Source organism: Fringilla coelebs, assembly GCF_963513975.1.
Source record: "Fringilla coelebs genome assembly, chromosome: 1".
NCBI lineage: Eukaryota > Metazoa > Chordata > Aves > Passeriformes > Fringillidae > Fringilla > Fringilla coelebs.
Window position 1 is genome coordinate 47,724,796 of NC_140028.1, and position 26,826 is coordinate 47,751,621.

Sequence of the window (26,826 nt, forward strand, 5' to 3'; positions counted from 1 at the left end):
TACAGACCAGGCTATGAAGTGTTTTAGAAACGATCTTTTATCACCTCAGTTCACATCAGATACGTTGTACAGTGACTGCTCATACCTGCAATGGAATTGAGTACTAGCATTCAGCCTGTGATTCTTGCTTTTTGCTATACATGTACTGCTAAAATCTTCTATTTTAAGGGAAAGTTGATGCTGCAGTGCAAAAATCTTCATTTGGCTAAACTCCAAGCAGCTTGTACCATTCCTTTTAGGACAAGAACATAAAAGTAGCTAATGGCACAGCAGAGGTGGGAGGATAACTGGCACTGGCAGTCCCCAGCAACCTACAGAAGATGGTATTATTTAATAGATAACAGTGCACTTGAAACCCAGAAGACCAACTGCATCCTGGGCCACATCAAAAGCAGAGCTGCCAGCAGGGCAAGGGAGGCAATTCTGCCCCCCCTCTTTTGCCTTCTTGAGATCCCCACCTGGAGTGCTGCATCCAGCTCTGGGTCCTCAGCACAGAAAAGATGTGAACATGTTAGAGCAGGTCGAGAGGAAGGCCACAAAGGTGATCACTGGGAATGAACAAACACCTCTCCTTTGAAGACAGGCTGAGAGAGCTGGAGAAGTAAAGGCTTTAGGGAGACCTCACTGTGGCCTTAATGGTGCCTTATGCAAAAGAGAGGGAGTGACTTTTTACACAGGCCAACTGTGTAGTAGTGATTACACACTAGATGTAGTTGTGATAGGAAAAGTGGGAAAAGGAGAGATTTCGTTTAGATATTGGGAAGAAATTCTTTACTCAGAGGGTGGTGAGGCACTGGAACAGCATGCCCAGAGAGGCTGTGGATGCCCCATCCCTGGAAGTGTTCAAGGCCAGGTGGGATGGGGCTCTGAGCAACCTGGGCTAGGGGAAGGTATGGTTGGCCAGGGGCTGGAACTAGATGATCTTTAAGGTCCTTTCCAACCCAAGACATTCTATGGTTTTATGATAACTGTCTCCAGGTTTGAATGCCAGCTTGAAATATGATCTTGGGGCTGGTTTCTGCATGTCACTATACTTGCCATTTATCAGTTAACCTATGAATGTGCTTATTTTGTCCTTAAGTTTCTCAAAGAACAAGCACTTGCTCTTCCCAGAATTTTAAACAGCTCAATAAAGAATGAGGTGAAGAGCAAAAGTGGCACATACAACAAATTTGACTAGGGTTGATTTGCTACATTAAATTAAACTAAATCTAGTCAGTGATAAAATGTTCATAAATACTCTGTTTGCTTTTGTGTCTTTGAAGGTAGATTAAGTAATTTGTTTCAGTTTTAATATATTAGTCTCTGGGCTGGGAATCTTTGTTAAGATGTAATGCTGTCTGAACTTTAAAATTTCACTATAGTAAAGAAAATAAACATGCACTTTCCTTAGAACAAGGTACTTGTGAATTATCCATCCTTGTTTTTTTCAGAAAGCACAAGCGTGCCAGCAAAGACTCAGTAAAGAAGTTTCAGACTTCCTTGCAATGGTTAAATCTTTGGATGCTACAAAAGGTAAAGCTTATTAATTTAAAATGTAGTTTGTTACCGAGCAACTAATTTTTTCTTTTTAACAGGATGCTTTTATTTCCCCAAAATCAAATTTTCAGGAGCTTGAAAATGGAGGACAATTTTATCTATGAAAAAAGATTCAACTAAAGTAGCATTACAGTAATTGCCAACAATTAAGATTTCATATTTGGAGAAACAACTAAGAAGTATGCTGATTGAAAGAAATTTTATTAGCAGCTGTAAATGCAGTGAAACTGCCTCTAGCTATAGTCCTTATTGAGTAGTATCATAAAAATATAACAAAGGGGTCTGCTTTCAAGGTTTTTTCTTTTTAAATCTGTGGTTGGTAGCTTGTTGTAGTGCATAAGTGTCTCTTCACATGTACAAAGAGCAGTGAAATCACAAAATTATACAGAGAACTGGAGGCATGATATGATGGGACATATTCCACCGATTTTGCTATGACTTTTATGCCAGATTTGAACTTCTCAGGTTTCATTTCAAGTTATAATTCTTAATGTGTACTTAGATTTTTGCAGCATAACTGCTAAAATATATCACGGGCATCAAGATGCTAGAGATTTGTATTTGTTTTATTAAATGCCTTAAACATGTAGAGGAGTTGTTCATGTAGAGAAGTTGTTCACACAAAGGAATTCTTTAAGAACATATAACTGTTGGTTCTTTGGACCTGAGTCCTAGTTATACATTGTGGCTAAAATTTTGAAGCTCAGATTAGAGAACAAGTTGTTTTTCTATACAGATCCCTAGTCTGTAGTAGAATACCAGTTTTGAGAAGCAAAAAGTTCTTTCATCTGTGCCTTTCCAAAAGAAGGCTAAAAATACAGCTTTTTCTCTATGTGCTAATGGGGTAAGTTACTCTGTGATGTTACCCTGTCTTTTTCATAAACTGAATTTTTACAAAAATTTTTGTTTCACAAAGCAAAGGGACATTTCATAATGTGTATGAGTGTCTTATTGTGAAGCTTTTGTAATTACTCTTACAGTAAAACAGAATTTTTCATAAAAACCCCCAGTTTGAAAATTAGTATAAGGTGGATAAATTCCCTTTGGTAGCTATAGAGGCAGTTTCTCTGACTCTGTAGAACAAGTGAGGTTCTTTTGTAAAGAAGAAAAACATTTTTAAAAGGAAATACTCAACTTAAAAAACCAATACCCATAGTAAAGCAAAAGCAGATATTCTCTCATTCCTAGAAACTTAGTCTTGGCCAATAGCAGTAATAAGTTCCTGTTTTCCTTCCAAGGGATATTTGTAACTTGCTAGGTCAGTGAACTGTTTCTGGAATCATGTGCAACTTCTGTAGGTTGCAGCAGAGACAACTGCTCTAGTTCTCCCATTGTTGTGGTATTTTCAAAGTGTTTGAATCCTCTGTCTCCAGAAGAATGCAAGTTTCTGAGTTAGAAACCCTTCTGTGTGGAGTTTTCCCTAAAATCATTTGAGTGATATAAAAATGGCTATGTTGGCACCTGGTATTTAAAACTCTCACCGTTTCAACATGCTATTCTGAGTCCAGAGACTTGGCATGCCATTCTGAATCTTTGAGACTTATGCATCTTGTATATTACAAATAAAGATGTTTCCTGCCCTCAGTGTGCCCTCCTTCTAGAGGCACTAGCTGTTCTTAGCAGCTGCTGGAAGAGTCAGTTTGAGTCAGTGGTGAGCTCTGGTTTCAGAGACCACAATTAGTGGCTGGAAATACACTGCTTATGCAGGACAAGATACAGTATAAGTTGAAAAATAAACTCAGGTACTGTCACTGATGGACCTCTTAATCTTCAATGGTGTGACATCAGCTCAAAGCAGCTAGGTTACTAAATGGTGTCAACTGTTCCTGGAGTCTGCAGGCACTAAATGTTGCAATTATTTTAATTACAACAACTATGCTTCCTGAGAAAATTACTTAGTTGATTTCCGAGGAGTTGCTGCACGTCAGAAAACTTCACAGATTGACTCCAATCATTTCTACCAGCTGATTGGGTTATCATGGTTTCCTGCTGGTTCTAGGCATGCAGTCCCTTCTGTAAATAGTCATAGAAGTAAGGATGTGACATGACAAGCTGTACTACTTACACATAAGATGAGTCCATGAAAGTAAGATCTTCCACTTTAATTGTTCAGTGTGCTTGTAGTTACAATTCAATCTATTTTTTTTCAAACCTAAATTTTCAGCTGCACTGAGCACTGTGGTAAGCTCTTCCTCTTCTATGTAATACATGACAGAAGGCAAAAAATATTTTACATTTCTATTTATATTAAACCAGTGCAGAATACTTTTTATTTAAATTCTGTCACCTGAAGCTTTAAAACTCTAGAAAGTGGTTGAAAGGAGATTGTTGCTAGTCCCTTTTCCAGTTGTCCTGCTGCCATGGCTTGCTGCCTCTGCTTTCTAAATCATGCTGAAAGAGAAACTCGATCTATTCATGTGCCTCTTATACCAGTACGAGGGAAAAGATGCAAAAAAAACCCCTCCCACAGATCTTGCAATGCACCAGCCTTCCTGTAACATGTGAATGTTATGTCTGTATTACTTAGAGGAAAAAATAATTAAAAGAATCCTGTAGTTTACAATGTCCTTCACACATTAGTAATATTTTTGTGTTTTCAGGAATATCTTCTCCCCTCCTGCAGAAAGTTGATGTGGTCTCTGAAGTATCCCAGGAAGCATGTGAGGCTCTGGCTGAGTGCCTTAACCTGTTCACAAAGCAAGAAGGGGTATGTATTGTGCTGCTTGGGTCTATAAAGGGTTGAACAGTTTAGCATATTTGTCTAGTTCCCTGTTGATCTGTTACAAAAATGAATACACAAACCCATACCACTCCATGTTGCTGGTAAGCTGTCCTTTTGCATACTTAATAGGACAAAAATTTATTCTTCTAGAGAAAAACTAGGCATATGCCTTTGCAAAAGATGTCTTAGTATTTGGGTCTTCAGAAAAGAACATTTTGGTTGCAAGCTATTGCTTGCAGTGTTCAAACTGTATACTTGAATTCAATAAAGCTGTTGCCTTGCTGATTTGAAGGTCAAAATATTGAGAAAATTAGGGTTTGGATTTTTTTTAGTTTTTACTAGCTAACTGAAGTGTTGAACAATATTGCCTCTGAATTTATTTTTCAGACCATGTGCTTAGTGGGTGTGCAAATGCTATTTGTTGAACTTCTAGCTTTCCCAGTAACAAATATCTTGTATAGTGTTAAACATAATGCAAACACTTCAATTTGGGAATATATGTCAAATTCACTAGTTCCTAGAGTAGGAGAGCTGGTATTTTTCTTCCTTCTTGACAGTGACCTAGTACCATGGAATAAACTTGTCTTCCTTTACTGTGGTAACTATAATCCCTGGGTTAGGCTCTTATTCTACTGTCATCAGTAAACTGTGTTTCAGAATGAGGTTTCTGTTGGTGCTGCTAGTCTTCCAGTTATTTAACAGTGAGCTACAAACACTGGCTCCATTGTCTAGGTTTGGGGTTTTTTCATTCCTTTCCAAGTCCTTTGTTTCCAGTCACGAGTCTTTTAGACTTACTTAAGTTCTAGCAGAGTGGAACAAGCATTGCTTTTTTTTTACATTGAGTTTTTTTCCTTAAGAAAGTCTGATGTTAAAGTTGCCAGCTTCATTTGCGGATGAGGGGGAAATTGTTACAACAGTGGGTGTATGGTGTTAGTTAGTATTCCTTAATTGTGTTGGCATCTTGCTTCAAGCCAGACTAAAATAGCTTTCCAGAGTGGAGTATGGCAAAACATATGGCAAAATTGTAATGTCACCTTACTTGAACTTGAATAGTCTCTGTAGGTGTAATGGAGGCCTTATTTTAATCTGGAAGCATAGATTTGGGCACAGAGGGATAGGCTGAGGTGTGAACTTGTTTTTCCACCATAGCTAGTGAAATCAGTTGGTCATGACAGGAAGATGTGATCCTGGAGAATTTTTTGTCTTGGTATTTTTAAACTTCAAACTACTGAGTTCAGAAATATAGTGCAGGCTTTTTAAAATGCCATAATCTCTTCCCAAGACTTGCAGCTTTCCAAGAAGCTACATTCATTGATCATTACTGTTCCTAAACCCACAGCATTTGGCTTTGTTGTCCTTCATAAGTCAGGACCCTTTTTTTTTTTTTTGCTGTTCAGGGTTGATTTCTAGACCATAGTTTTGTTGGCATTTGAAAAGCAATATATATATAACCTTGCAGTCGTATTGTGCATGTCCCATGGAATCCGGTTATCTCTAGAATTAGCGTTTTCTCAAGCCTGGTGCTTTTCTATCGTGCCTCTTTAAGGAGAATTCTTTTTCCCTCTAATTTAAATTGTCAGCATACCAGAAGCTACTGCTTGACTTATGAGGAGAGGTTCCTCACTTCAGTAAGGATAGCCACAGTGAACGCACTTTTGGTTCTCTGGAGGAAACTTTATTTAGTGTTACTTATCACTGTGCTTTGGCAATTGTAGCATAACCGCGCAGTCTGCAGATGAAACTGCTAACGCAGCACTAAACCGAGCTTCAGCCGTCTTCCACTTGCGCTAGAAATGGTGCATGAATCTCCGATCGCTCCGTCTGCCCGCTGCTTCTCCTTCCCTCCGGTGCCGCCGTGCGGGGCTCGGCGTGCGCGGTGGGGCGGGGACGCTCCGAGCGGCCGCGGGGAGCGCGGCCCGGTGCGGGCTCCGAGCGGCCGCAGGGGCCCCGCGCCGGCCGCCACCGCGCCGGGAAAGGCGTGACCTCCCCGCTCCGCACGGCGGGAGCGGCTGTGACGCCGCAGAGCCGGGAGCGGGGGGCGGGGGGAGCTTCCAAAAATAACCCACTGCGGCGGGACTCCGTGCGGGGCGGCCCCGGACGGCTCGGGAGCCCGCACAGTCCGCGGGGCCGCCCCGGGAGCCGCGGCGGTGAGCGCCGGGCAGCGCCGTGCCCGGCGGGGGCGCGGCAGGGGCGGGCGCGCTCGGTCTGTCAGGCCATTTTTAGCCGGGCTGGGAGCCGGCGTGGCCGCCCCGCCGTTTGGGGCTGGTTTCCTCCTCCTCCCCCTGCGCCGCCGCCCCGCGCCCGGCGGAGCCCGGCGGGAGCGGCGTTGAGCGGAGCCGCGCCCCGGCTGCGCGGGGCGGCCGCGACTCCCCCGCCCCGCCCTGCGCCGCGCCGGGGCGGCCGCGAAGCCCGCGGCGTGTGGTGCAAGGTGAAGGGGCCGCCCGCGGCGTGTGCCGGCCCGGCAGGTGCTGCCGCTGCTGCTGCAGCCGGGGCGGCTTCCCTCGGAACGGTGTCGCCCGGAATCGTCCCGCGGTATGTAGCGTTCGTGATGGGCTGGGGGCTGCTGTCTGTGGCTCTGCTTCGTTCTTGACATTGGGATGAACCCTTCAGTGTCAAGCAGATGTGAGCACAGATACTTTTTGCCAAATAGTTAAAACATGTAAGGGCAAAAGGGAATGTAACTTGGTTGCTTTAATCTGAGTATTTACTGGGGCGTTGGTGTCGGAGCCAGCCTGCACAACTTGAAACGTTTTCTGCAGTGACTTTGGCACAAGGTTAGTAAGTAGTGTTTCAAAGCAGGATTTGCCTTGGACTATTTCTAGCAAATATCAGAACCTACATTCCTAAAGCAGTTTGATTCTAGTAGTTTTTGTGTCCTGAGTTATTTTATGTAGTTGTAGGAGGAGTTGAACTTAAGGTTCTTTTCACGCTATTCTCTCTGCTAGATTTTCTGAATGAGTTTAAAATTCATCTCTAGTACTTGAACTGCCTGTACTGAAGCTGTGTGAAATTGATAGAAAAAAAATTATTTATTTAAAGAAATTTCCCTTTTCCTTTTTTTGCCTTGCTTCTTCGCTAACCAGTGCTTAAGTTAAAGTGTGTAGATGAGTATCTTGACTCTTAAGTTTCGCTTTTACCATCAACGGTTATATGTAACAGTAAATTAAGAGCTCGTATTGCATGAGTGTAGAACGTGTAGCAGTTGTAAGCTGGTTTCATTTGTAGTCTGTTTGTGGCTTTGATCTTCAGCCTTTGCAGTTGTTGTCATTCTTTCCAGTTTGTTTTTGTCTTAAAAAGGGGACCTGTTTACAAGTTGGTGAAAAGCCTTAGCTGATGAGATAAGGAATACAGGAAAGGTTTCTTCTCTTTTTGCATTAAATCAGTTGTATATTTCAGCTATAATGAATTTGTCATAACAAATTAAACTTGTCACTTCCACAAAAACTTTTTAATGTCAATATACTGCAGGTCATAGTCCTTGGACTTAGTTATCTTTACCATGGCGTAATGTGCTATCTCTTGTATGTACATCCTGTAAATAAAAAATGTGCACACAGTTCAACTGGTAAATACCAGTCTCTGGAAGTTCAGTGCACTGCCTTAGTTTATTTCAGATTACTTGGAAACATAATGTTAGAATGTTAGATGTGTCTGTGTGTGTTCTTGTGAGTGAATGTTTGCATGCTCTTTGGCATACAAATAGTTGTCTTTAATATATTTCTGATTTATCTTCTGGGAGACAGGTATGAGCACAGCTGTTATCACTTAAACCTCCTTCTTACCTTACTGTATTGTGAATGAAGAAGGTGCCTGTAGGCTATGTCCAGATGAGTCCTTAATGAGAAATTTTATTATCTGTTTCTTTGTGGGGGTGCAGGTGAGGAGAGCAGTGATGAGAATCTGCAGTCAAGGGAGAAATGCTGATAAAGGCAGCCTGTGCAAATCTGCTAGAGAAGTCCTGGCATCCATCAGCAGTCCTCTTCTTCCATCTGGCAATATCATCAGCTACATTAACCTCTATAAGATCCTGGGAGCCTCTGGTGTGTGTGGGAAGGAGAGATGAAGAGGGGTGAGGGACTGAAATAAAATCAGAGAAGCTAAGAAAAAGGTTAATGATAAGATTTCTGAGTTAGGTCTAGTAAGGGGATCATGTATTGGCTGGTTTCTGAACTAGACCTAGAACTATGGAGTCCATACTCCCTCAGCTGATAAAACCAGTGCCTTTGTTTTTCTGATCTTTTCTCTTTGTGTTTTGAAACAAGCAGCAGCCCTATTTTTAAATTTTTATTACTTTCAATCACTGGAGCACAGAGGAGCTAATGTTGTCCATTCTGTTCAGCTCTTGCTGAAAGTAGCGGAGATCGAGGGAAAACCTCAGCGTGTCAAGGCCTGTAGGCAATGCCCTGAACAAATGGAATGCTGTTCGGTTTGTGTTCTTGTGGAAAGGAGGAGAACAGTTTTCAGACAGTTGATGATTGGACTGAACACAGCAAGAGCTGTTTGGTGTTGAGAGAATGGAGGTGTACCTACATCAAGAAAATCTTGATTGTCTTTTGGTCAGTAACTGACTTGATCCTGTTTCTTCCCTTCTCCTCCAAATGAGTGGAAGTGTACTAGAAATATCTAGTGCAGCTTGAATCTTGTTTGAAGGTTACAAGTTCATTGGAAGGTTCTCTGTGCTCAAATGGACTCCCTAGTAAAGAATGGTATTTTTTGCCTTATGCAAGGAGCATAGGATACAAAATGTTGGAGAATGCTGTATCGGCAGGGCATATAAGAGAACAAAGCTACTGACAGGAAAGTAATTTGGTTTTTTCTCCTCCCAGAATGTTGACAGTTCTACTCATGCCTTGATGATTTGTGCTATACTAATTTTTGGGTTCTGTAAATGCACATCTTTCATCTGGGCTAAAGCTCTATAGTGAAGATATTAAAGTTGGAGTAACCCAATAGTGAGATGTTTGTGGATGGCATAGCGTTCTTCCTCTGAAAGCATTGTTTTCTACCAGTGTACTGCAGCCTTGCAGGTATAAAGCTAACTACATGCAGGTATAAAGCTAACTACAGATCTGTAGATTACCGGTAGAGGCAGGAGTTTAGCAAGTCCAAAGTATCTCAGAGGTAGGGGAGTTAAAGAGTATAACTATTTTTTCTGAAATTTCCCTAGAACAGCCAAGATTCAATAGGTCACCAGAGTGGGAAGTGAAGCTAAGCAGCAGCCTTAGACAGAAGCTTTTTAAAATAAGAAATACTGAGTCTCCATTCAGAGGAAAGATAAGTAAATATTACTGCTGTTCTTTTATGAAAGGGTATTATGTGTGTTGACAGAGTGCTTCTTTTGAAGCATTTGACAGGTTTTGAAGCAGTTGGTAAGATCCTTGGGCAAGTGTTGTATTGGTAAGGCTTCTGAGCGACAGATAAGGTTCTGGCTCACAGAAGGATGCTCAGATGTTACTTATAGGGTAAAAGGCAAGTGCTTTTGGTCTTTCTAGTACTGCAGGGTCCCAACTCTGGAGATTTTTTGGGGGTTTTTTTTTTGTTTTCTTATTTATTTGTTTTCTTCAAGATTGCTGATACAACATATCACCACCTGCAAGGAAGGAGGTTGACTTTGAAGTGTACAAAGTGACACACTGACTTGTAGTGACACGGAAACTCTTACTGACCTGTAGCTCAAAGAGCCTGCATGGAAGCTGGTCAGACAGCTTGTCTGAAGGCATTCCCTGCTATTCACTTTGTAGCCCAGCTGGAAGCCCACTGCTAAGCTGTTCTTGCACTTTCCACAGTGGGTTAATGCTTGGCCCATAGATGTGTTTTTTGTTGGCGGTTGTTGTTAAGCAGCCTTGTGTAAACTAACTTGGAATCCATTCATGGGCCTCTGGGGAAACACAGTGTAAAAACATGCTGGTTTGAAATGACACTCCTCTTAATGTGCTTCTGCAGCTCCTGCTCTGAGGTTTACTTCTAAGGTCTTGTGTACCACTTGTTTGAGTACTTAATTTTTAATGCTGAGAAAACAGTCTTAGCTGAGGCTGCAGGGAGAAAAATCCAAGCAGCAATCAAGTTTAATGGAATAGTTCTTGATAGAGAAAGCTTCTCAAATATGAATTAGGAATTCTGTTTTCTATGAATGTATTGGCAAAATTATGCCCTTGTCTCCAAGATAATGGAGTCAAACAGAAGAAGAAATGTATAAGATGGATATTTTCTCTAGGTGTTTTCACTACTTAATGCTATGAGAATATTGTTTGTTTTCCCCTCATGCTTAGAAAACAAACTGGAGTGAGAAGGGTGCACACTTCCATTCTTCTGATGTCATTGTGATGTATCATAGCATGTAAAACTGATCAGGTTGTTTTCCATGCTCTGGTTTAATTTGTACCTGATGTGTTTTGGAAGAATGGTTGAACAGCAGAGTTCTAAAACTTGTTTGCTCCCAGCCAACCAGTGTATTGTCAGCTAAGGACTGGTAACATTTCAGGAAAAAAATGAAGGCCCCAAAAAATCAGGAGGCCAAACCTCTATCCATAGCACCATACCTGTTAACTTTGTTTGCTGGGATTTTTCTTGCAAGTGTGTTAGTTAATTGACTGCAGTTACAGTCTGGCTGAGTGGTCTGGCTTTGTGTCTCAGCTGCATAAAACATCAGAACACCAAATTGGATAACTGTGGTCACACGCATTTACTAATTCTCTGAAGATGTATTGTTCTTCTTGACCTCTCTTTCTTGAAACTTGATTTATGGAAAATTATATAAGAAAATAAGGCCTCTTATTTTATGTAAGTCTCATAAAGCTATTTTATGAGAGTAATAATTTAAAAAATTAAATAATTTTAAAAATTAAATTAAATAAAAATTAATTCTACACATATGAAAAATAAATTTCATGTAGCCTTTCCAGTACACTGGATATTAACACTGGATATTAATGTTTTCTGGAGGAGACAGAACATTTAACTCTTCATTTTGCATGTGTTTTGTGTCAAGCTGTTTTAATGGTAGTGTTTCTGGGCAGCATAAGTAACTTAAGGCTTTGTGTCACTTAACAGGTGTTCCATCATCTTAAATTTGTCATGTGTGGGATTTTAGTATATTTTAGTTTTATTGGTTTCCTTAAACATCAGTGATACCAGATCTCTTCCCTTATGGCTAATAAGCTGTCCATGTATAGTCTTTCCTTGAATAAAGGAGATTGATTGAGTCTAAACTTACTTTTCTGATGTTCTTTCTCATTTTTTTAGTTGACTTATTTTAGTCACTTTAGTTCCATGAAATACAGGGGTCTTTCATCTATGAAGAAAAAAAAAAAAGGATGATTTCCATTTAGATAGTATTAGTGCTTATGGGAAGGGTGTGTTGTCCATTGTGTTTTTTGTTTTTAACCTAAACTTCACCAGGTCACAGTAATGGTATTTCAACCAGAACCGCTTTCTTCACTTTTTTAAAATTCTGACTTATTAGAGCTAATACCATTTTTATAATCAAGGTAAGCCATTGTGGAATTTGATCTCTTGTCTGGCTTTTTTTATCTTGTGACCAAATGTGTACTGGTTGGTCTCCATCTCCCCACCCCCCTAGAAAGCCAGTGACTTTAAAAGCTTTATTTGTTTTAATATTAGTATTCGGAAGTGTTATCTCTGCTTGCTCTGCTGTCCACTGATGAAATGCCTTAGTAGAATGCTACCTGCTGAGTCACTGACAATATCACTAGAATTGGTAAATGGACTGTGTTTAGAAAGCATTTACACCCTGAAAATAAATCACTGGTGTTGAAGTTTTCCTTGAAGATACATGCCATGCCTGTTCATAAAGGAATGTTAGTAAACTCTTTATCTAGATTGCTTGTGTTGTTCTTTATGTCACTCTCCTTGAAATGCAGCAATAATACACTTTAATAATAAATGCTTTCAGTGTTATGTACAAATGGGAAATACAGGCCTATGCTCTGCAGGTTGGTTGATTAGCACACACAAAACAAATTATGCTCCATTTATAGTGAACTGAATGTTACTGCAAATAAATGGTAAGGTAGAGCTCCTCTTACAAACAGAGTATATCCATTTGTTGTGAACATCCTGATGAGTCCTGTATAAAGAAGATGCCTGGCTTTCTAAGCACAGCCCTCATCTGATGTTTTGTCTTTGAGAGTGTCACCTGTGATGTGCTTACTTTGCTTGCATAGCTTCATGTTAAGCCATTTGTAAGGTAAATGGACTCAGTGTTTTTGAATAGGAATGTTTTCCCTCCTCTCATGCTTGTCAGGGCTACATTATTAATGTTAAAATATGGACATCAATGCAATAACTCTTGGATCCATAGGTGTGCTAGGAGACTTTGAGAATGGCTTTAGAGCATGCCTATTTGAAGGGGATCTGCAGTGTACCTTCATAATGTAGGGGTACCTTTTAACATAGAAGTAGATTGCAAACTTTTTCATATGCTTCGAGGAGTTTTATGTTGCCAGAGCTACACAGCTTCCACAACAAAATCTTGTTCAAATATGTTTGACCTTTAAATAGGAATACAGCTTCTTGTTAGTCTTGAAATATAATAGTGGCACTATTGCACATCCCTTTTTTTTTTTTTTTTTTTTTGAGTTAAAAACTATGGTGAGAGAAAGGGTAAAGAGAACAAAACTACTCTATTCTTGTCTGGAAATATTCAGTGTAAGTGGTCAGAGTATCAGCCTCTAGACCTTGTGCTCTGCTCCAGCAGCAGAAAAGCATCTGCAGGAACTTGGTGGTTTTGCTCTGCCAGACATAAACTAATGGGACACCCATAAACAAGGCTTTGATCATTGTGGTGAGGACAAATCTTGAGTTGTCAAGATGGTAGTATACCTCCTCTAGGTAATGTGGTAATCCATGTTTGTCAGTACAAATCCATGTTTGTTTGTACCTTTCTGGAAATGCCAATATTATTAATTGTGGATGTGTCCTGTGGTATGCATCCAAATTGGATTGTGTGTTTTTCCAGTGAAACACCTTGCTGCAAGGTCAGACAAATCAAATTGAGGTTAAAATGAGCTGGCTGTTTCAGACAGCTGGAAACCTTAGACAGCAGGCATCTGTGCCTATGGATAGCAGAAATCTAGTTTTGTCTGACCTGAATCTCCTCCACCTCTGAAGCGACATTTTGGACTAAGGGCTAAACCCTAATTTCACAGAAGAATAAAATGGAAATGGTTGAGGATGGAAGGGATCTCTGGAGGTGCCCCCCTGCTCAGTCAAGGGCACCTGGACCTGCTTGCTCAGGACCATGTCCAGATGGCTTTTGAGTATCTCCAAGAATAAAGGCTCTGTAACCTCTGTGGGCAGCCTGTGTTAGTGCTCTGTCGCCACCACAGCGGTAACAGTGAAAAAATGGTTTTTTGACAATCAGAGGGGATTTCCTGCCTTTCAGCTTGTACTCATTTCTTTCTCTCCTGCCACTGAGCAGTACTGAGAAGACCCAGACTTCAGTTGTTTTCGCATCCTCCCTTCAGGTATTTGTATAGATGAAATTTGCCCTGAGCCCCCTCTTCTCTAGTTTGAACAATCCTTAGACATACAAATACTTAAAGGGCAGTCCAGTACAGTAGTGTTAGAAAATTTCAAGGACCTGTTTGTCCAAGATCAGCTGATAATATGTGGTCAGTGTTTTTCTACTATTGTCTTTGAATCTAAAAAAATGGTATGTCATTCTAGACTGTCAGATTCTGTTTCAGCTTGTGGTGGGGAGAATTTAGAACTTTCATCAGATCTACAAGTTCTCTTCTAGCAGCCAGTGAGTTTTGTTGGAGATGTTTGCAAAAGAGCTTCTTAGAAGTTTAATCTGGGGTCACTTATTTCCTCTGAACTGTAGATGCTACTGGATTGCATTTAGGAAAGTAGTAAATAGAAGACTTAACAGTAAATAACTTTGCTGCAATGTTCTTGGAAAAAAATTTTTAAAACTCAAGCACAACAACAATAGAAAGTCCCTATCATGTAAGGGCAAAAGTGTTTGAGTTCATTCATAAGTAGAAAGGATCTGTTCCACTAAATGAGAACATTGGGATTATCTAGTTCTGCACTGAATTTCTGTACTCCAGAACATATTTATCTGTCTGGTCTAACTGCTGGACAAATGTCTGCATGACATACTCTGATTTCAGCAAATGTCTTATGAACCTACCCAGGGCCTGGCTGAAATATGCTGGCGGTTGCCTCCTTAGGAGCAAGGACAAAAACAGTGTCTCAGAGGAAAATCATCCCTAAGAAGGGACAATCTTCCTAATGCTCCAAGTTTTCTAAAATCTGAAGTAGAAGTGAGATTTTTGCATCTGTGTTGGTCTTTGAAGTCTGATTCTTTAATATTGGAAATGTGGGAAGAACGTGTTCTGGGCTATAGCAGAAACAGCAAAGAATGCTTTCCAAGGTGGATTTTATTTGGAGATAAGAACTCCATCATTGCATTGTAAGACTCACTGTTGATTTCTGGCCTATGTAACATTTTTCACTTCAATTTGGTTAGTGTCCAAAATGAAATAAAAACTAACAAGTGAGACATCTGAGTTTTTCAAAAATGCAGAACAACTGTACAAGCATGCATGTTTGTTTTGGAATTTCTTTTTAAAAAAACTGTCAGTTAGACTTCATGAATGATGAATAATTAACAGGATTCCCAATGCAGAGCTTGTAGAACAGACAGCCAGCTTCAGAAGTGTTAATTTTTTTTAATAGGAAGCTGTTTTCACTCTGAGTCAACAACTGAGTCCAGCAGCACTAGTAAGGCAGTAAGAGCCAACAAAAACATGGCAAAAACGTGACATTTGTTTCAAAAGAGAAAACATTACATGCATTTGCCATAATCCAGTTGGGAAGAAGTGTGGGGGAGAGATTACAAAGAGGTTGATCAAAGTAGTCAGTGGTGTATACAGAAGAATACTTAAGGGAAGTAGTTAGATCAAAACTGCCTTAAGATCTATTTTCAAAACAGTCCTTAAGAATAAAAAGGAAATGTTTCCTGTATGCATTCTTAAGAGCCCTTACATCTTAAAATCTGGTCTCTCTGTGAGATTAGCAAACTTCAAAGATGTCCAGTCCCTAAAAGGGAGAAGGCAAAAAAATGTCTCTACCAGATGTGAAAGCATGCAGCAGTATGCTGTTCTGGTTCTGTTGGCATCAGGATGATAGATCAGCTTCAATAAGGCCTGTAGTTTGAGGAAAGTTACTTGTGGCATATGCCTCTGAGAACATAAACTCACTTAAACTTACTGGGGCAGCAAAATATCCTTGGGGTGTGGTTTTTCTCTGGTAATCTTGTATGTCTGCAACTCAAAACGTGCTTCCCAAATGCGTGCATCGCTGCAGATGTCATTGACTCCCAGCTTGTTTTGGCATTAGTATTGGCAAGAGTGAATAGCAGCAATATTTAATTTCAGCATTACTCAGAATAGAAACAATACTGCACAGAAAATTACAAAATCAGAAGGCTTTTTCTTTGAAGTCCTGATATTTGACTAATCAGTATTATAGTACTGGAACTCAAGTGGGGACAGAGTGGGCTCTGGAGACTGGCAACTTCTGCAGCTCTCAAATCTAAGTAGACCTCATGACATTTATCAGATTACAGTTAAATTGTTAAAGTAAAATGGGAAAAACAAATACATTTGAGAGGAAGACTTGGACTTGCCATTGAGTGTCACTTGAGAAACAAACCAGAAAGAGCTTTCTTAGGTCTTGACTGTGCAGAAACACTTTGAAGAAAGCAGTTTCTCTGATAAAAAAGCTTAAATCCAAGATTTTAAGCCAAAACCAGCCTTCTAATCTGCAATCAGCAATTAGTCTTTGCAGTTTGCTCATGTGCTCTTAGACAGGTTCCTGGCTGGGAACTGTGACATTCACCACTGGTTAAAATTGCAATGCTTCAGCAGCCTCTGAATAAACAGACTTTGACATAGCCAAATGTGGAAACAGGAGAGGGGAAGGAAGGCAGCAAGGTCCATGTTGAGGAGGAAGTGTTAGTGTCTTAGGAGGGAAAGGTGGGAGGCAAACAGTCCTTGTCCCTAGCATGTGGCTAGTGCAGAAACTGTTATTCCCAACAGTCTTGAATGATGAATTTTTATATTAGACATGTATGCTGGGAGAAGGCTGCTGTGTGCTTTCAGCATCTCCCGCTTTTCTCTTGAATATCAGTTCTCTTACAGTCTAAATGTCTGCCTGAGTTGACATGACCCTGCCAAAGTAAGAGTTCCTTCTGTGTGGATAGATAGCTGTTTCTACTGGTGCTTCTACTGTATTTTGCTAAGTTTTATGATCATACCTGATCCTTTGCTTCATTAGCAGAATTTAATTATATTAATAAATCAAATATAGGGAGATACTGCAACTCTGTGCTCAGAAGAATGAAACGTAAGCGTTCCAAATCAGCCCTGCTAAACTCGTCCTCTTGAACTTTGATGTGAATGTTCATGGTTGACTAACAATGAACTCTTGTGTTCATCTGGGGAATGACTGAGGCAGTCGTATGACTTGTTCTACAAAGTCTTTGCTTTCTTCTATAGACTTCGGGTTAGGCTGGAAGAGAACAGATTACCAGGACTTAAAGTCGGTATGTATGGGGTTTGGTTGTGTGTATGTGGGTCTTTCAGCCTTTGTACAAAAAGAAACTGTATTGGTGATGTTTTCTATATATGGGTCTGAAAGCAAGCCAGCTGTTATGTTTGCCCTCCAAGTGTATTTTCTCTTTTGAATATGACTATCTCAGTAAGATGTGGTACTCTGATGCTGTAGAGTCAGCTGGCTGGACTTTGGAGATGAAGACTGATGCTGTCTTGTGATACAGTAAATAACCATTTGCCTATCACCAGTGAGCTCAGCTTACCTCCTAGATTGTGATCACATCTTGTTTTGCTTTTCAGTAGTTGCAGTAGCAGTAGTTCAAGTCACTTTCGCTTTCTAACTGTGCTGGGTTTAGGTGTGATAGATCTCTGCAGCCGAGTAACTGACAGGCTTATGGCACAGAGAGGGGGAAAACCTGAGCAAGAAGTAATGTCTGAAGTAAATCATGACCTATTTCAGATCAGTCCTCTGTTCCCTGGGCTGAGCCAAGGCTGTGATGAAGTTTACAAGAGCTAGTTTACTCCAGCAGATGAAGAGTCAGGATGCAAAACGTTAACATATGTTTACATAGCAGACATTTGTCACAAGTCCCTTGTGCTTGATGGTGCTGGGGAGTAGTGAGTCAGCAAGAGGTTCTTTGTAGAAGGGCTTGTGTGTAAACAGATCAGAACTCCAAAAGGTTTGTGTAAAATATTGACATGCTTTAGGAATCTGGGGATGTCTTCATGAAATTGATTGTATCTGTTTGGGAATGCTTTGTTGTTGTTTTTATGTGTGCTGTCATGCTTGCAGTTTTTTGATGTGCCATAGGAATATTCTTAAATCACTCATTCCTTTATCTTGTGCCTCAAATACCTGAGGCATACTTGCAAAGCAACATTCTGAAACTAGAACTGTTCTGCTTTTTGGGGTGGAAGGTTAAGAATAAAGCATGATTATACATATTCATATCATTACTGATGTGTGCTTAGTGAGTTAAGTCCCATGAGAAGAGGTAAAAATCAATCCTTTTCTAAAATCCGTTTTCTTTCTGGGAAACATCCTGTATTGAAATTCAATTATGGTTAAAACTTTGAGAACTTTTGGAGTGAGTTCTCCTTGAGAGCAACTGGTTTCAGTTTTCACTTCAGTAGCAGCTTAAGCAGCAATTTGGTACTATTCCAGGTAGCAGAAAGTCTTAACAGCACTTTTCTTAGGAGTCTGTCCTGTAGAACTAGTGTTGCAATTGCATGCTTTGAAGTTAGCTAGCAAAATAGATAGAACTGTTCCATTTCTAAACAGGTACACCTTGAGGAAAATACTCAGTCTTTACATTTCTACCTTTGTTCAAGACACAGAGGCAGGCCTGGCTCTTTATAAAACTTTTTAGTTCTTATTCTACATTAATAGATGTACTCAGCACTAGTTCAAACTGAACATCACAAAGGACTGGCTTATGCAAGAAGGCACTAGCAATAGGGACGGTGTTGTACTAACAGCAAAATTACAACTGTGCAAGCTTGTTAGAATACACAAACTGTGTACCTATCAAACTCTTCATTGAGGCTGTGGTTTCCACTCTGCCTCACATTTTTGGTAAGGTTTTTTTTTTTTTTTTGGTATGAAAATCCCAGAAGGGACAGAGTTCTCGTTTTGAATTCCCAGTGCTTTCTGTGACGAGTTTTCTGTAGTGCAATGTGTTACAATGCAGTGTTCTGTAAGTTTTGTCTTTTAGTATAGTATGTCCTGTTGGAGTAGCTGACCCTGGAAACTATCAGCTTCAAATGAATAGATGAAGTGTGAAACAAATGGCAGGTTTGATTTGCTTTACTTTATTACCAAAAGCATCACTAGATGTTCACATAAAAATTCCAGTTCTACTATAGCAGTGTTTTTCTAATTCCTTGGTTATGTGTTAATTTCCAGCCAGGTGTTAATCTAGCCCCTGCCAACTGAGAACTTGCACCTAATTTCTGTGCTTTGTGGCAAATATCTCATTAAAGATGACATTTTTGGGGGGCTGGAATTTCTGTGGCAGTTGTACAAAGCCATTCATTTTGAAAAACAAACCCTCCCTTCTGAGGCATCAGAGCCATTGGTGAGGCGGTGTCACAGGCAGCTCTCCCGTGCTCAGCTTACTGCAGAGCAGGGTTGGTACGCAGTGTTCTGACATTCCAGCAGTCTGCCTTCACATCCCCTCATGGTTTCTCTGTGAAAGAGGAGGTACTTCCTTTCAGCACAACTCTGAAGTCTGTGTGTTTTGGGCAGTCACTCCTAGCACTGAAGTTGAGTGCCTGAAAATAAAATTCAGCTAAATCACACTGCGGTGTTGTGAAGTCTGTCTTTTCTCTCTCAGTCCAGGAGAAGTAGGATCTAAGGTATGCCGTCTTTTCATTTACTGTTCTAATGTTGAAAGCATGTAGCACTGCATATTATTGAGGTGTCTGTATTTGTTTTATGCCTTGCTGTATGTTTGGTTTAGTGTTTATTTGCAGCTGCAGTAGCATGTTGCTGAGATGATCATTTATTAGCTGAGCATAGAGTGGTGTGATCCTTTCCTGCCCCACAGAAGTGCCACTGTTGTGCATTAATTTAAATTAAAGGCATCCAGCACCAAACAAAGCAAGTATTTTGTGTATTGTACTAAGATGCCTTCAGGATGGACAGAGGGGCCTTGGTTGCAGGCTGTGCTGATATAGTTCAAGACTTTACCCTTTAAAAAAGAAAAAAAGGAATAAAAAAGAGTGGTTTGGTGCTTGTTACTGGTCTCCCACCTACCTAAGGAAGACTGAGGGTACAGAACGGAGTGGGACTGGTGTTTGTTACACACAGATAAGCTTTTTAATATTTTGGAATAAACATATGAAGTTTCTGCCAGTAGTACACAATGAAGAAATTAACTTTTAAACCATGCTCTTGTGCATAGCAGGATTTCAAATAACATGGAAAGGCAATAGGGAGTATCTGCAAATAGTTTGATGCTTTCCTTTAACAAAAGAAAGAACGGTCTGATTGCTAAAATAACTCACTTCTACTATTTAAACTTACAGTGTGATGTTCACAGCACCCAATTTTACCGTAGTGTTTACAGGAATGTTATAGGAAGCTGTTGGAAGCAGATTTCTATTCAATTAAACCAAAAGTGAAACTAGTTACCAGACCGTGGATATCAAACATCTTCAGCTGGAGAAGTATGTTTTAAAAAGTGGATTGTTGCACTGACCTAGATACACTGACAGAGAACCACCAAGACTTCAGTCTGAGGTTATAGCTGTGTCTATAGCTGTAAGGATGATGATGGAGTGATTGTTTGCTTCTGTGAGACAAGGTTAGATAGCTTCCATCAGAAATAGGAAATGTGAAGTTTGACTGTAATACCATTCTCTTTGGAGATGGAAGCAGGACTGATCTAAAGTGCCATGATCTGATGGTGTGAGCACAAGCCCAGCTTTATTGATAACTATTTGCTGTTGTTCAGAACACTCATGACAAGGATAAGGTAGGAGGCCTGGTCAGTTGGGCATTGGGAAGTCAGCTGGCCTCATGCTGGGTTCACTTGAGCACTCAGTGCCACTTACTGTGTAAGGCTCAGAGGAAAGCTGATAATGCTGCTGGTGGCACGGGCATTGTGGGCACCAGTGACAGGGGTCTAATAGGTGGCAGCCATGCCATGGTTGGAAGATGAGGAGCTGAACCCAGTAAGATTTGCCATCTGTCTCAGCTCAGGCACCACCATGAAAGGTACAGAAACCACAGCTGTATTACAAGCTGTGCCTTACTCAGGCTGTCAATTAAAGGATCCTTCCAATACTTCCTCATGCTCAGACTGGATTTCCAGAACTGTGTGTACACAGGTATCTGCATCATTTTGGTATGATATTTACTGCATTACATGAATATTTCTGTCAGTTCATAAAATGGTTTCATGTTCAGCTGATGAAACTTTACAAAATCAGATGATACTGAAAAATACTGGTCTTTCTGTATCCAGTTTAATAGACTGATATGCTTCTCAGCTTTGTTGTTTTATGGTCTTCTTCCTGCTTATTGCATGAATCCTACACTTTTTGTGTCAATAACAAATTTTAAAACTAGTCTGGAGGTTTCCTCTGTAATCTTGCAGATGTTTTTGTTTTGGGACACTAAAGAAAGACATAATGGGAAAGAAACAGCTTCTGCAAAAGGGATAAAGCTGAAATGCCATCTCCAAAAATGGTGGTGGAGTAGCAAGGTAGATGGACTAATTCACCTCAGAGTCCTGTTCATTGGCCATGTCTTGTGAATGAGAAATAGAGCATGGCAAAATTATGCAAAATGGCAATCTGCTGCTTACATTTTGGGAAAACCTATCACTCAGTTGGTCAATTACACTGTTCAATAAATTTATGCTCTGGAAGCATCACCAATCTGCCTGCAGTGTTTCATGTAAAACTGGGAAGAGAGTGTGTGTGATTCTGAGAAAACAAAACAGCATCCACCCTTTACATTCAATTAACTGCAAGTAGGTTTTAGGAGGTGAACTTCATCACTTTGACTTTTATTATTGACAAAATGGAAGTATCTCTTAAAGCTGCTTGGTGTTTAAAAAAAAACTGCTTATTTTAAGCAAGGTTCTTTCTCCTGTATTGTTGAGTACGTCAGGGTTGTGCCAGCTTTATCTCTCCCAGCATTGCTTCTTTACGGGCGAAATCAATAAAATAAGGGTACTAGAACCATTTTTAAAATCCTTTTTCGTTATCCTGTTGGTGCTGTGAAACTGTTTTTGTTCTTAAGGATGTGGTGTTGTTGCAGTGTTTCCTGACAATGGCCCTCAAGGAATGACTCATGTAGAGGTGCCAGGCTGTAGAGATTGGTAGGGCAATCTCTGGACTCTGTCTGAATGTGTGTGTCCATCTCATAACCTCCATACTGATGAAAAAAAATGCTGTATTATAACTTTCCATCTCAAGCCCCTAGATATTGATTAAGGTTGCTTTAAATCCAGTTTATTCAGTTATGAATGAACATCCCAACAACGGCAAGCAATAAAATTTAGTGGGTTTTCTTTATTCCTTAGCTTCTGGATAGTACTGTGTTGCTTATGGAACAGATGAAAAGCTTTGGGTTTTTGTTGCCTGCTGGTGTATAATTGCTGTACTAGTAAGTGTCTGGCAATGAAGAGGTCTGGGAGCACACAGAAAAGTGAACCTTACTGTAAAGCTGGAAACTGATTTTACAAAAAGGGAATTTATTTGTAGTACACCTTCTGCAATTCTGAATAGCTGTACATTATGATAGGACTGAGGAACCTTAAGGTCAAGAAAATCTTTTTTGGAGCAGGTGTGGTCTTAGTATGTTGTTGATTTTTTAGTCACACAACTGTGACTAAAGGATGCTGAAAGGGTCCAGGTTTTTAGATTGTTTCAATTTTCTTTCAATTTGCTGTAAGTTTTAGATAAATATTTCAATCATTCAAATCACTTACCAAAGTATTACAGCATAATGGCATCTAATTCAATCCTGCAAAAACAGTATTAATTGCAAATAGCATTTTCATAACTGATTTTACTTTATTGTTTAGTAAGAATGAAAAGTACCATTTTATTTTCAGTTTTCTATCCTCCCTGTATCAGGAGAGCAAAATACTGATGCTGTTTCTCTAAGCTGGTGGTTCTATAACTGTTTGACAGTATACCAAATGTATTTAGCAGAAACTGCCTAATAACAGATCTTTTGCAGTGGCATGTCTGATTTGTATGAAACATTGCAGTAATTGGCTTCATTGGTACTGTCAGAGTGAACTTTAAATGAAAGTGACAGTAACTAGTCCAGACTTTTTTCATTTTGTTCAGAGTAAAACTATTAGACAGTAAGTGACTTACTGGTTTTTCTGCTTCCAATTAGCAACCCAATTTTATACTCTTTTAATTATAATTTAATTGGATTCCCCCCTTACACTCAGAGCCTGGCAGCCAAAACAGCTGATTTAGTATTTGGCACAACTGAGGGGGTGAAAATTTCTTCTATAAATCTTTCTCTAGAGGATATGTTTCCACCAGCATAGAAGTTCTTTTTTGGAAGTGGCAAATCTCTTTTAATGTCTCTTTGCTAGCTCCTTTTGTGCCCAGCTCTGAATCCACTGTTTGAGAAATGGTTATAACGGAGGGGGCTGAAGCCTCCAAAGTAAAGCTTTAATGTAAACTGTAACCAGAGAGGACATATGAACAGTTCTTAAATTAGATTCCAAAAGGTAATGTTGGTATATGTGTAAGTTGTCCCTGTAACTGTTCCAAGAGATTAATTGTCATGTCCTTGCATGTTCTTAGTGCAGGGGGAATTAGTGTTGTAAACTGACCTTTGAGAGTAAACTAGAGGACAGGTCAGGGGTTGGGGATGCTTTTTAAAAGGGACTGGAAGGGAGAAAGGGAAAGACTCGATGGTTTAGGAACTGAAGGAGAGGTAGCACACTGGAACCTTGTTGGGCTGGGAGAAGGGACCATTTCTGAGCCTTCAGTCACAGCCCTCTCCCCTCTGCTGGCAGATAGAGGAGGCAGGGAAAGACCAGCAAAAAAAAAAAGAGGAAGTAGGAAGGACGTATTGCTTTCCCATTACAAGTATTGAACTCAAACCATGGATAACATCATCTGCCCTGGAGCCCATTGCCTGTGTGGGTTTTAAAAAAGGTCCACTCTCTGGTGGTTGGGCTTCTCTTTTTGTTAACTTCTGGCTCCTCTGTAAACTGTTCGGGAGTTCAGAGGGAGGGCTGTTTATATCAACATTCAGTCAGTTACAGGAGGAATCTCGTTCTTAACCTCCTTCTGTAATCTTCAGGGTTAAATGTTTTCAGCTCATAGTTCAGTTGTAGTTATTTGTAGCTGGCATTCACATTTGCTCTGTAATTCAATTTAGATGATGCTGCTTGGCCTAAATTGGAGCAGACTAGTAGAAGGAGCTTGGTGCGTGTAGAAACCGATCACTGACTCTCTAGTTAAGGTCATCCAAGTAGAGCTGTAAATATTTCCTCTCAGTTTTAGGGTATAGTTATCTGGCTTGAATTCACTTACAGAATTGTGATTGATGCTGTCAGATCTTACGTGTCAGATTTTTCAGCTACTAAAAATGCTGACTAACAACCTTATTGTTATCACACAAGAACTGTAATATTCTCATTAATCCACGTGGTTTCAGTTCCAGCTGTTTGCTAGTTATTTATTCATTAGAGTCTATTTTCTGAATAGCTTCCAGCTACACATTCTTCAGAGAGATGAGATTTTATTCATACATGTATCTACTTATAGGTGAGGAATTTGAAACTGGAGCATGAGCAGGAGAAAAACAAGATCTTGTCAGAAGCATTAGAGACACTCGCTACCGAGCACCATGAACTAGAGCAGTCTCTGGTTAAGGGATCTCCGCCTCTCAGCATCCTCAGTGAAGAGCAGTTCTATGATGCTGTTTCAGGTAAGTGGTGGTGCCCAGAATGTGAGTGTGTAGACAACATGTGTGTAGTGAATGCCTTGGGGACAGATGGGGTGGGGGAAGAAGGTGGAAGCAGTCTAACTTCAAGTGAAATCTCTGCTTTTCTAACATGAACCTAATTTTAGGAATAAACTTGGGGTGTTTTATGAGCAGGGCTGTAAAAATTTGCCAGAGTTCACCTGCAGAATTGTGTTGCTTCACCTTAGCATGACCAAAGGTTAGAAAACCACAGGACAGAAATGAAAGGTCTGATTGCTTGGGAGTCTACACCCTTTTTTTAAATAGCAAAACATAAGACTCCTATTTTGGGAGAGGTAACTGTATCTTGTAGCCTTCTGACTTGCTTTGTCCGTGGTGGTGTGTGCTTTTTCCTTTGTTGTATTGTTAAAATCAAACTATAAAAATCCCTCATTTTTAGGGATAATGATATTAAGAAAGACTTATTCTATTTCAGCTTCATATACCTGAAGTGTTAAAAGTGAAAGAAAAGGATGAATCAAAGTCCTGCATGCATTTCTTAAATATCTTTTCTTTCCTTATCTCTTCTTCAATTTAGTATCTTTCATAATTTCATATGCAGAACGTGCCAATAGTGGTTTTGAAAGATTCTGAACTGTCTGAAATTATTGCAACATGCATTTGTATAGAGAGGCTGTACATAGTGCATGCAGCTCAGCAGTAACTCTAACTGGGTGATCCGGCAGCACGCACCTGTCTACAACTATGAAGGATCTGGAAAAGCTTGAGGGTGAATATAATCTAACTGTAGCAGACAATTGGGTTGTGATGGCAGACTTCACTAGCAAGGATGGGGTTACTTTTTCTGTGAACTGAACTGTCTGATGCTTCTGACAGATGAGAAAAGCAGTGTTCCCAGACTCCTTGGTAGGTGTTCTGTAGTGAGAAACTTAAGCCGTGAAAAAACAGGCAAAGGAAGTCTATGCACAGGAACACAGTGAATCAGCTTTGTGAAGGAGACTTTGCTGTTTGGCATAGCAGCAGATTTATCAAGCCTTCAAGTAGAAGAGACTGAGGAACACTAATACAGGTTCTTCCTCTGGAACCAAAGGAACAATTCTGCTGAAAGGCCTCAGGCTCTTTTCATTGTCAACAAAGCAGAGAATAGTTCTTTATCTGATGCTGTTGGAATGTAGTCTCTCCAGCTGGGCTTGCCATGTGCATATGAGAGAATATTAAGCTTTAAAGAGCTGCTAGTTGACACATCTCATAACTGACCTGATCTCTAAATACTGTTGAAGAAAGTGTCCAAAGCTGTCTCTCCTGTTGTCCAGAAGTGGTAGTTTTGTCCTTGTAAGCTACAAACGAATCGTATCAAATGGATTTGTAAAATTGTGAGACTTGCTGAGTGCATATGCATACAAACATACTTAAAAAACCCCAAACGTGATTTCTTTCTCCCTTGGGAGAAGTTACTGGACAAATTTAGTCTTAATTGCATTTTAAATAATTTTCTGGGGCAGACTTACTTTCTTGGCTGTCCATCAATTTAATCAGACTGGTCTTGGATTCTCTTCTCTAGGTTGTTCACATTTAGTGCTTTGCAGAGATTAAGGCCCTTTCTGTCTCTGAAGGGGGCGGGGATGGGGAGGTGGCTAGAAAAAGGGAAATGTGATGTATTTTCCTGACTGCTGAATACATGTTACCACTTTCACTTTAAGCATCAAAGGAATTAGTTTTTTGTTGGTATGATTTGAGGAGAGGTTTGTTTTGTTTTTTTTTTGTTCCTGGAAATCTAAATTGCTACAACTGTCTGCAAAGCTTTTGCTTAACCTGATTTGCAAACTGATAGTGTCAAATTATATTGATTTTGGACAAATAGCCATATTCATGAATTACCTTTCTAAGTTGTGTAGGAGATTGGTGTTTGCTCAATGTATTTTAACAGGGTGATATAACAAGTTATAATGTCTGTCAGTGGGAAAATGCCGCTACTTAGAGTATTTTTTCCATCAGGATGCTATCTTTTTCTGCTTGCAGTTCTATGAATTTTTAAATTGCTGCTGTAGGAGTGAGTTTAGAAGTGAGAGTGTTGCATAAGTAGGCTTGCACTTTGAGCTGAAGAATTGTTAGTTTTGACTTGACAGGTTGAAAGATGCCACTGCTGCTTTATTTATTTATTTATTTAATGTTTTAAAAATATTTTTTTGTTTACTCTTAATTGAAGTATCACAAATGGGACCATTCAGAGCAATTTTCAAGCAGGTTTTTGAGGAAGAGGTGTATCAGAAAAGGATGTAGTGAGTGCAGCAACTACTTGTCCCCATTTGCCATGCTGTGGTTCATATTGTAGAAAATTCCAATTGCTCCTGAATGAAGCTGAATCAGAAGATACAGTCCAGCTCCTATTGGACACTCAGTCCGTGGCAGCAGAGTAAGAGCAGATCTAAAGAGAACAGCACTAGAAACATATCTGATTTGATTGTCAAGTCCTCAGCACCATCTGTTCCTCTTGCAAATCTCCTCCAGCCTGAGCCATGCTACCTGCTAGTGTTGGCACAGACTGAATTGTTCACTGGTAAAGT

The 26,826-nt window shown here is 40.1% G+C and overlaps 1 protein-coding gene across 4 annotated transcripts in view; it reads left to right on the forward strand.

The window, feature by feature from the left end:
- The window catches only part of OSBPL1A (oxysterol binding protein like 1A), a 77,461-nt gene that overhangs the window by 23,687 nt on the left and 26,948 nt on the right, over positions 1-26,826 (forward strand). For 2 of the 4 annotated variants that reach the window (XM_084221535.1, XM_084221536.1), the window contains 3 exons: positions 1,434-1,515; positions 4,140-4,246; positions 24,103-24,265. In XM_084221535.1, the coding sequence (XP_084077661.1) occupies positions 1,434-1,515; positions 4,140-4,246; positions 24,103-24,265 (352 nt within the window). Of the gene's footprint in view, positions 1-1,433; positions 1,516-4,139; positions 4,247-6,535; positions 6,794-19,087; positions 19,204-24,102; positions 24,266-26,826 lie in introns of those variants that run through there. The other 2 variants (XM_084221538.1, XM_084221537.1) reach the window with 2 other exon arrangements.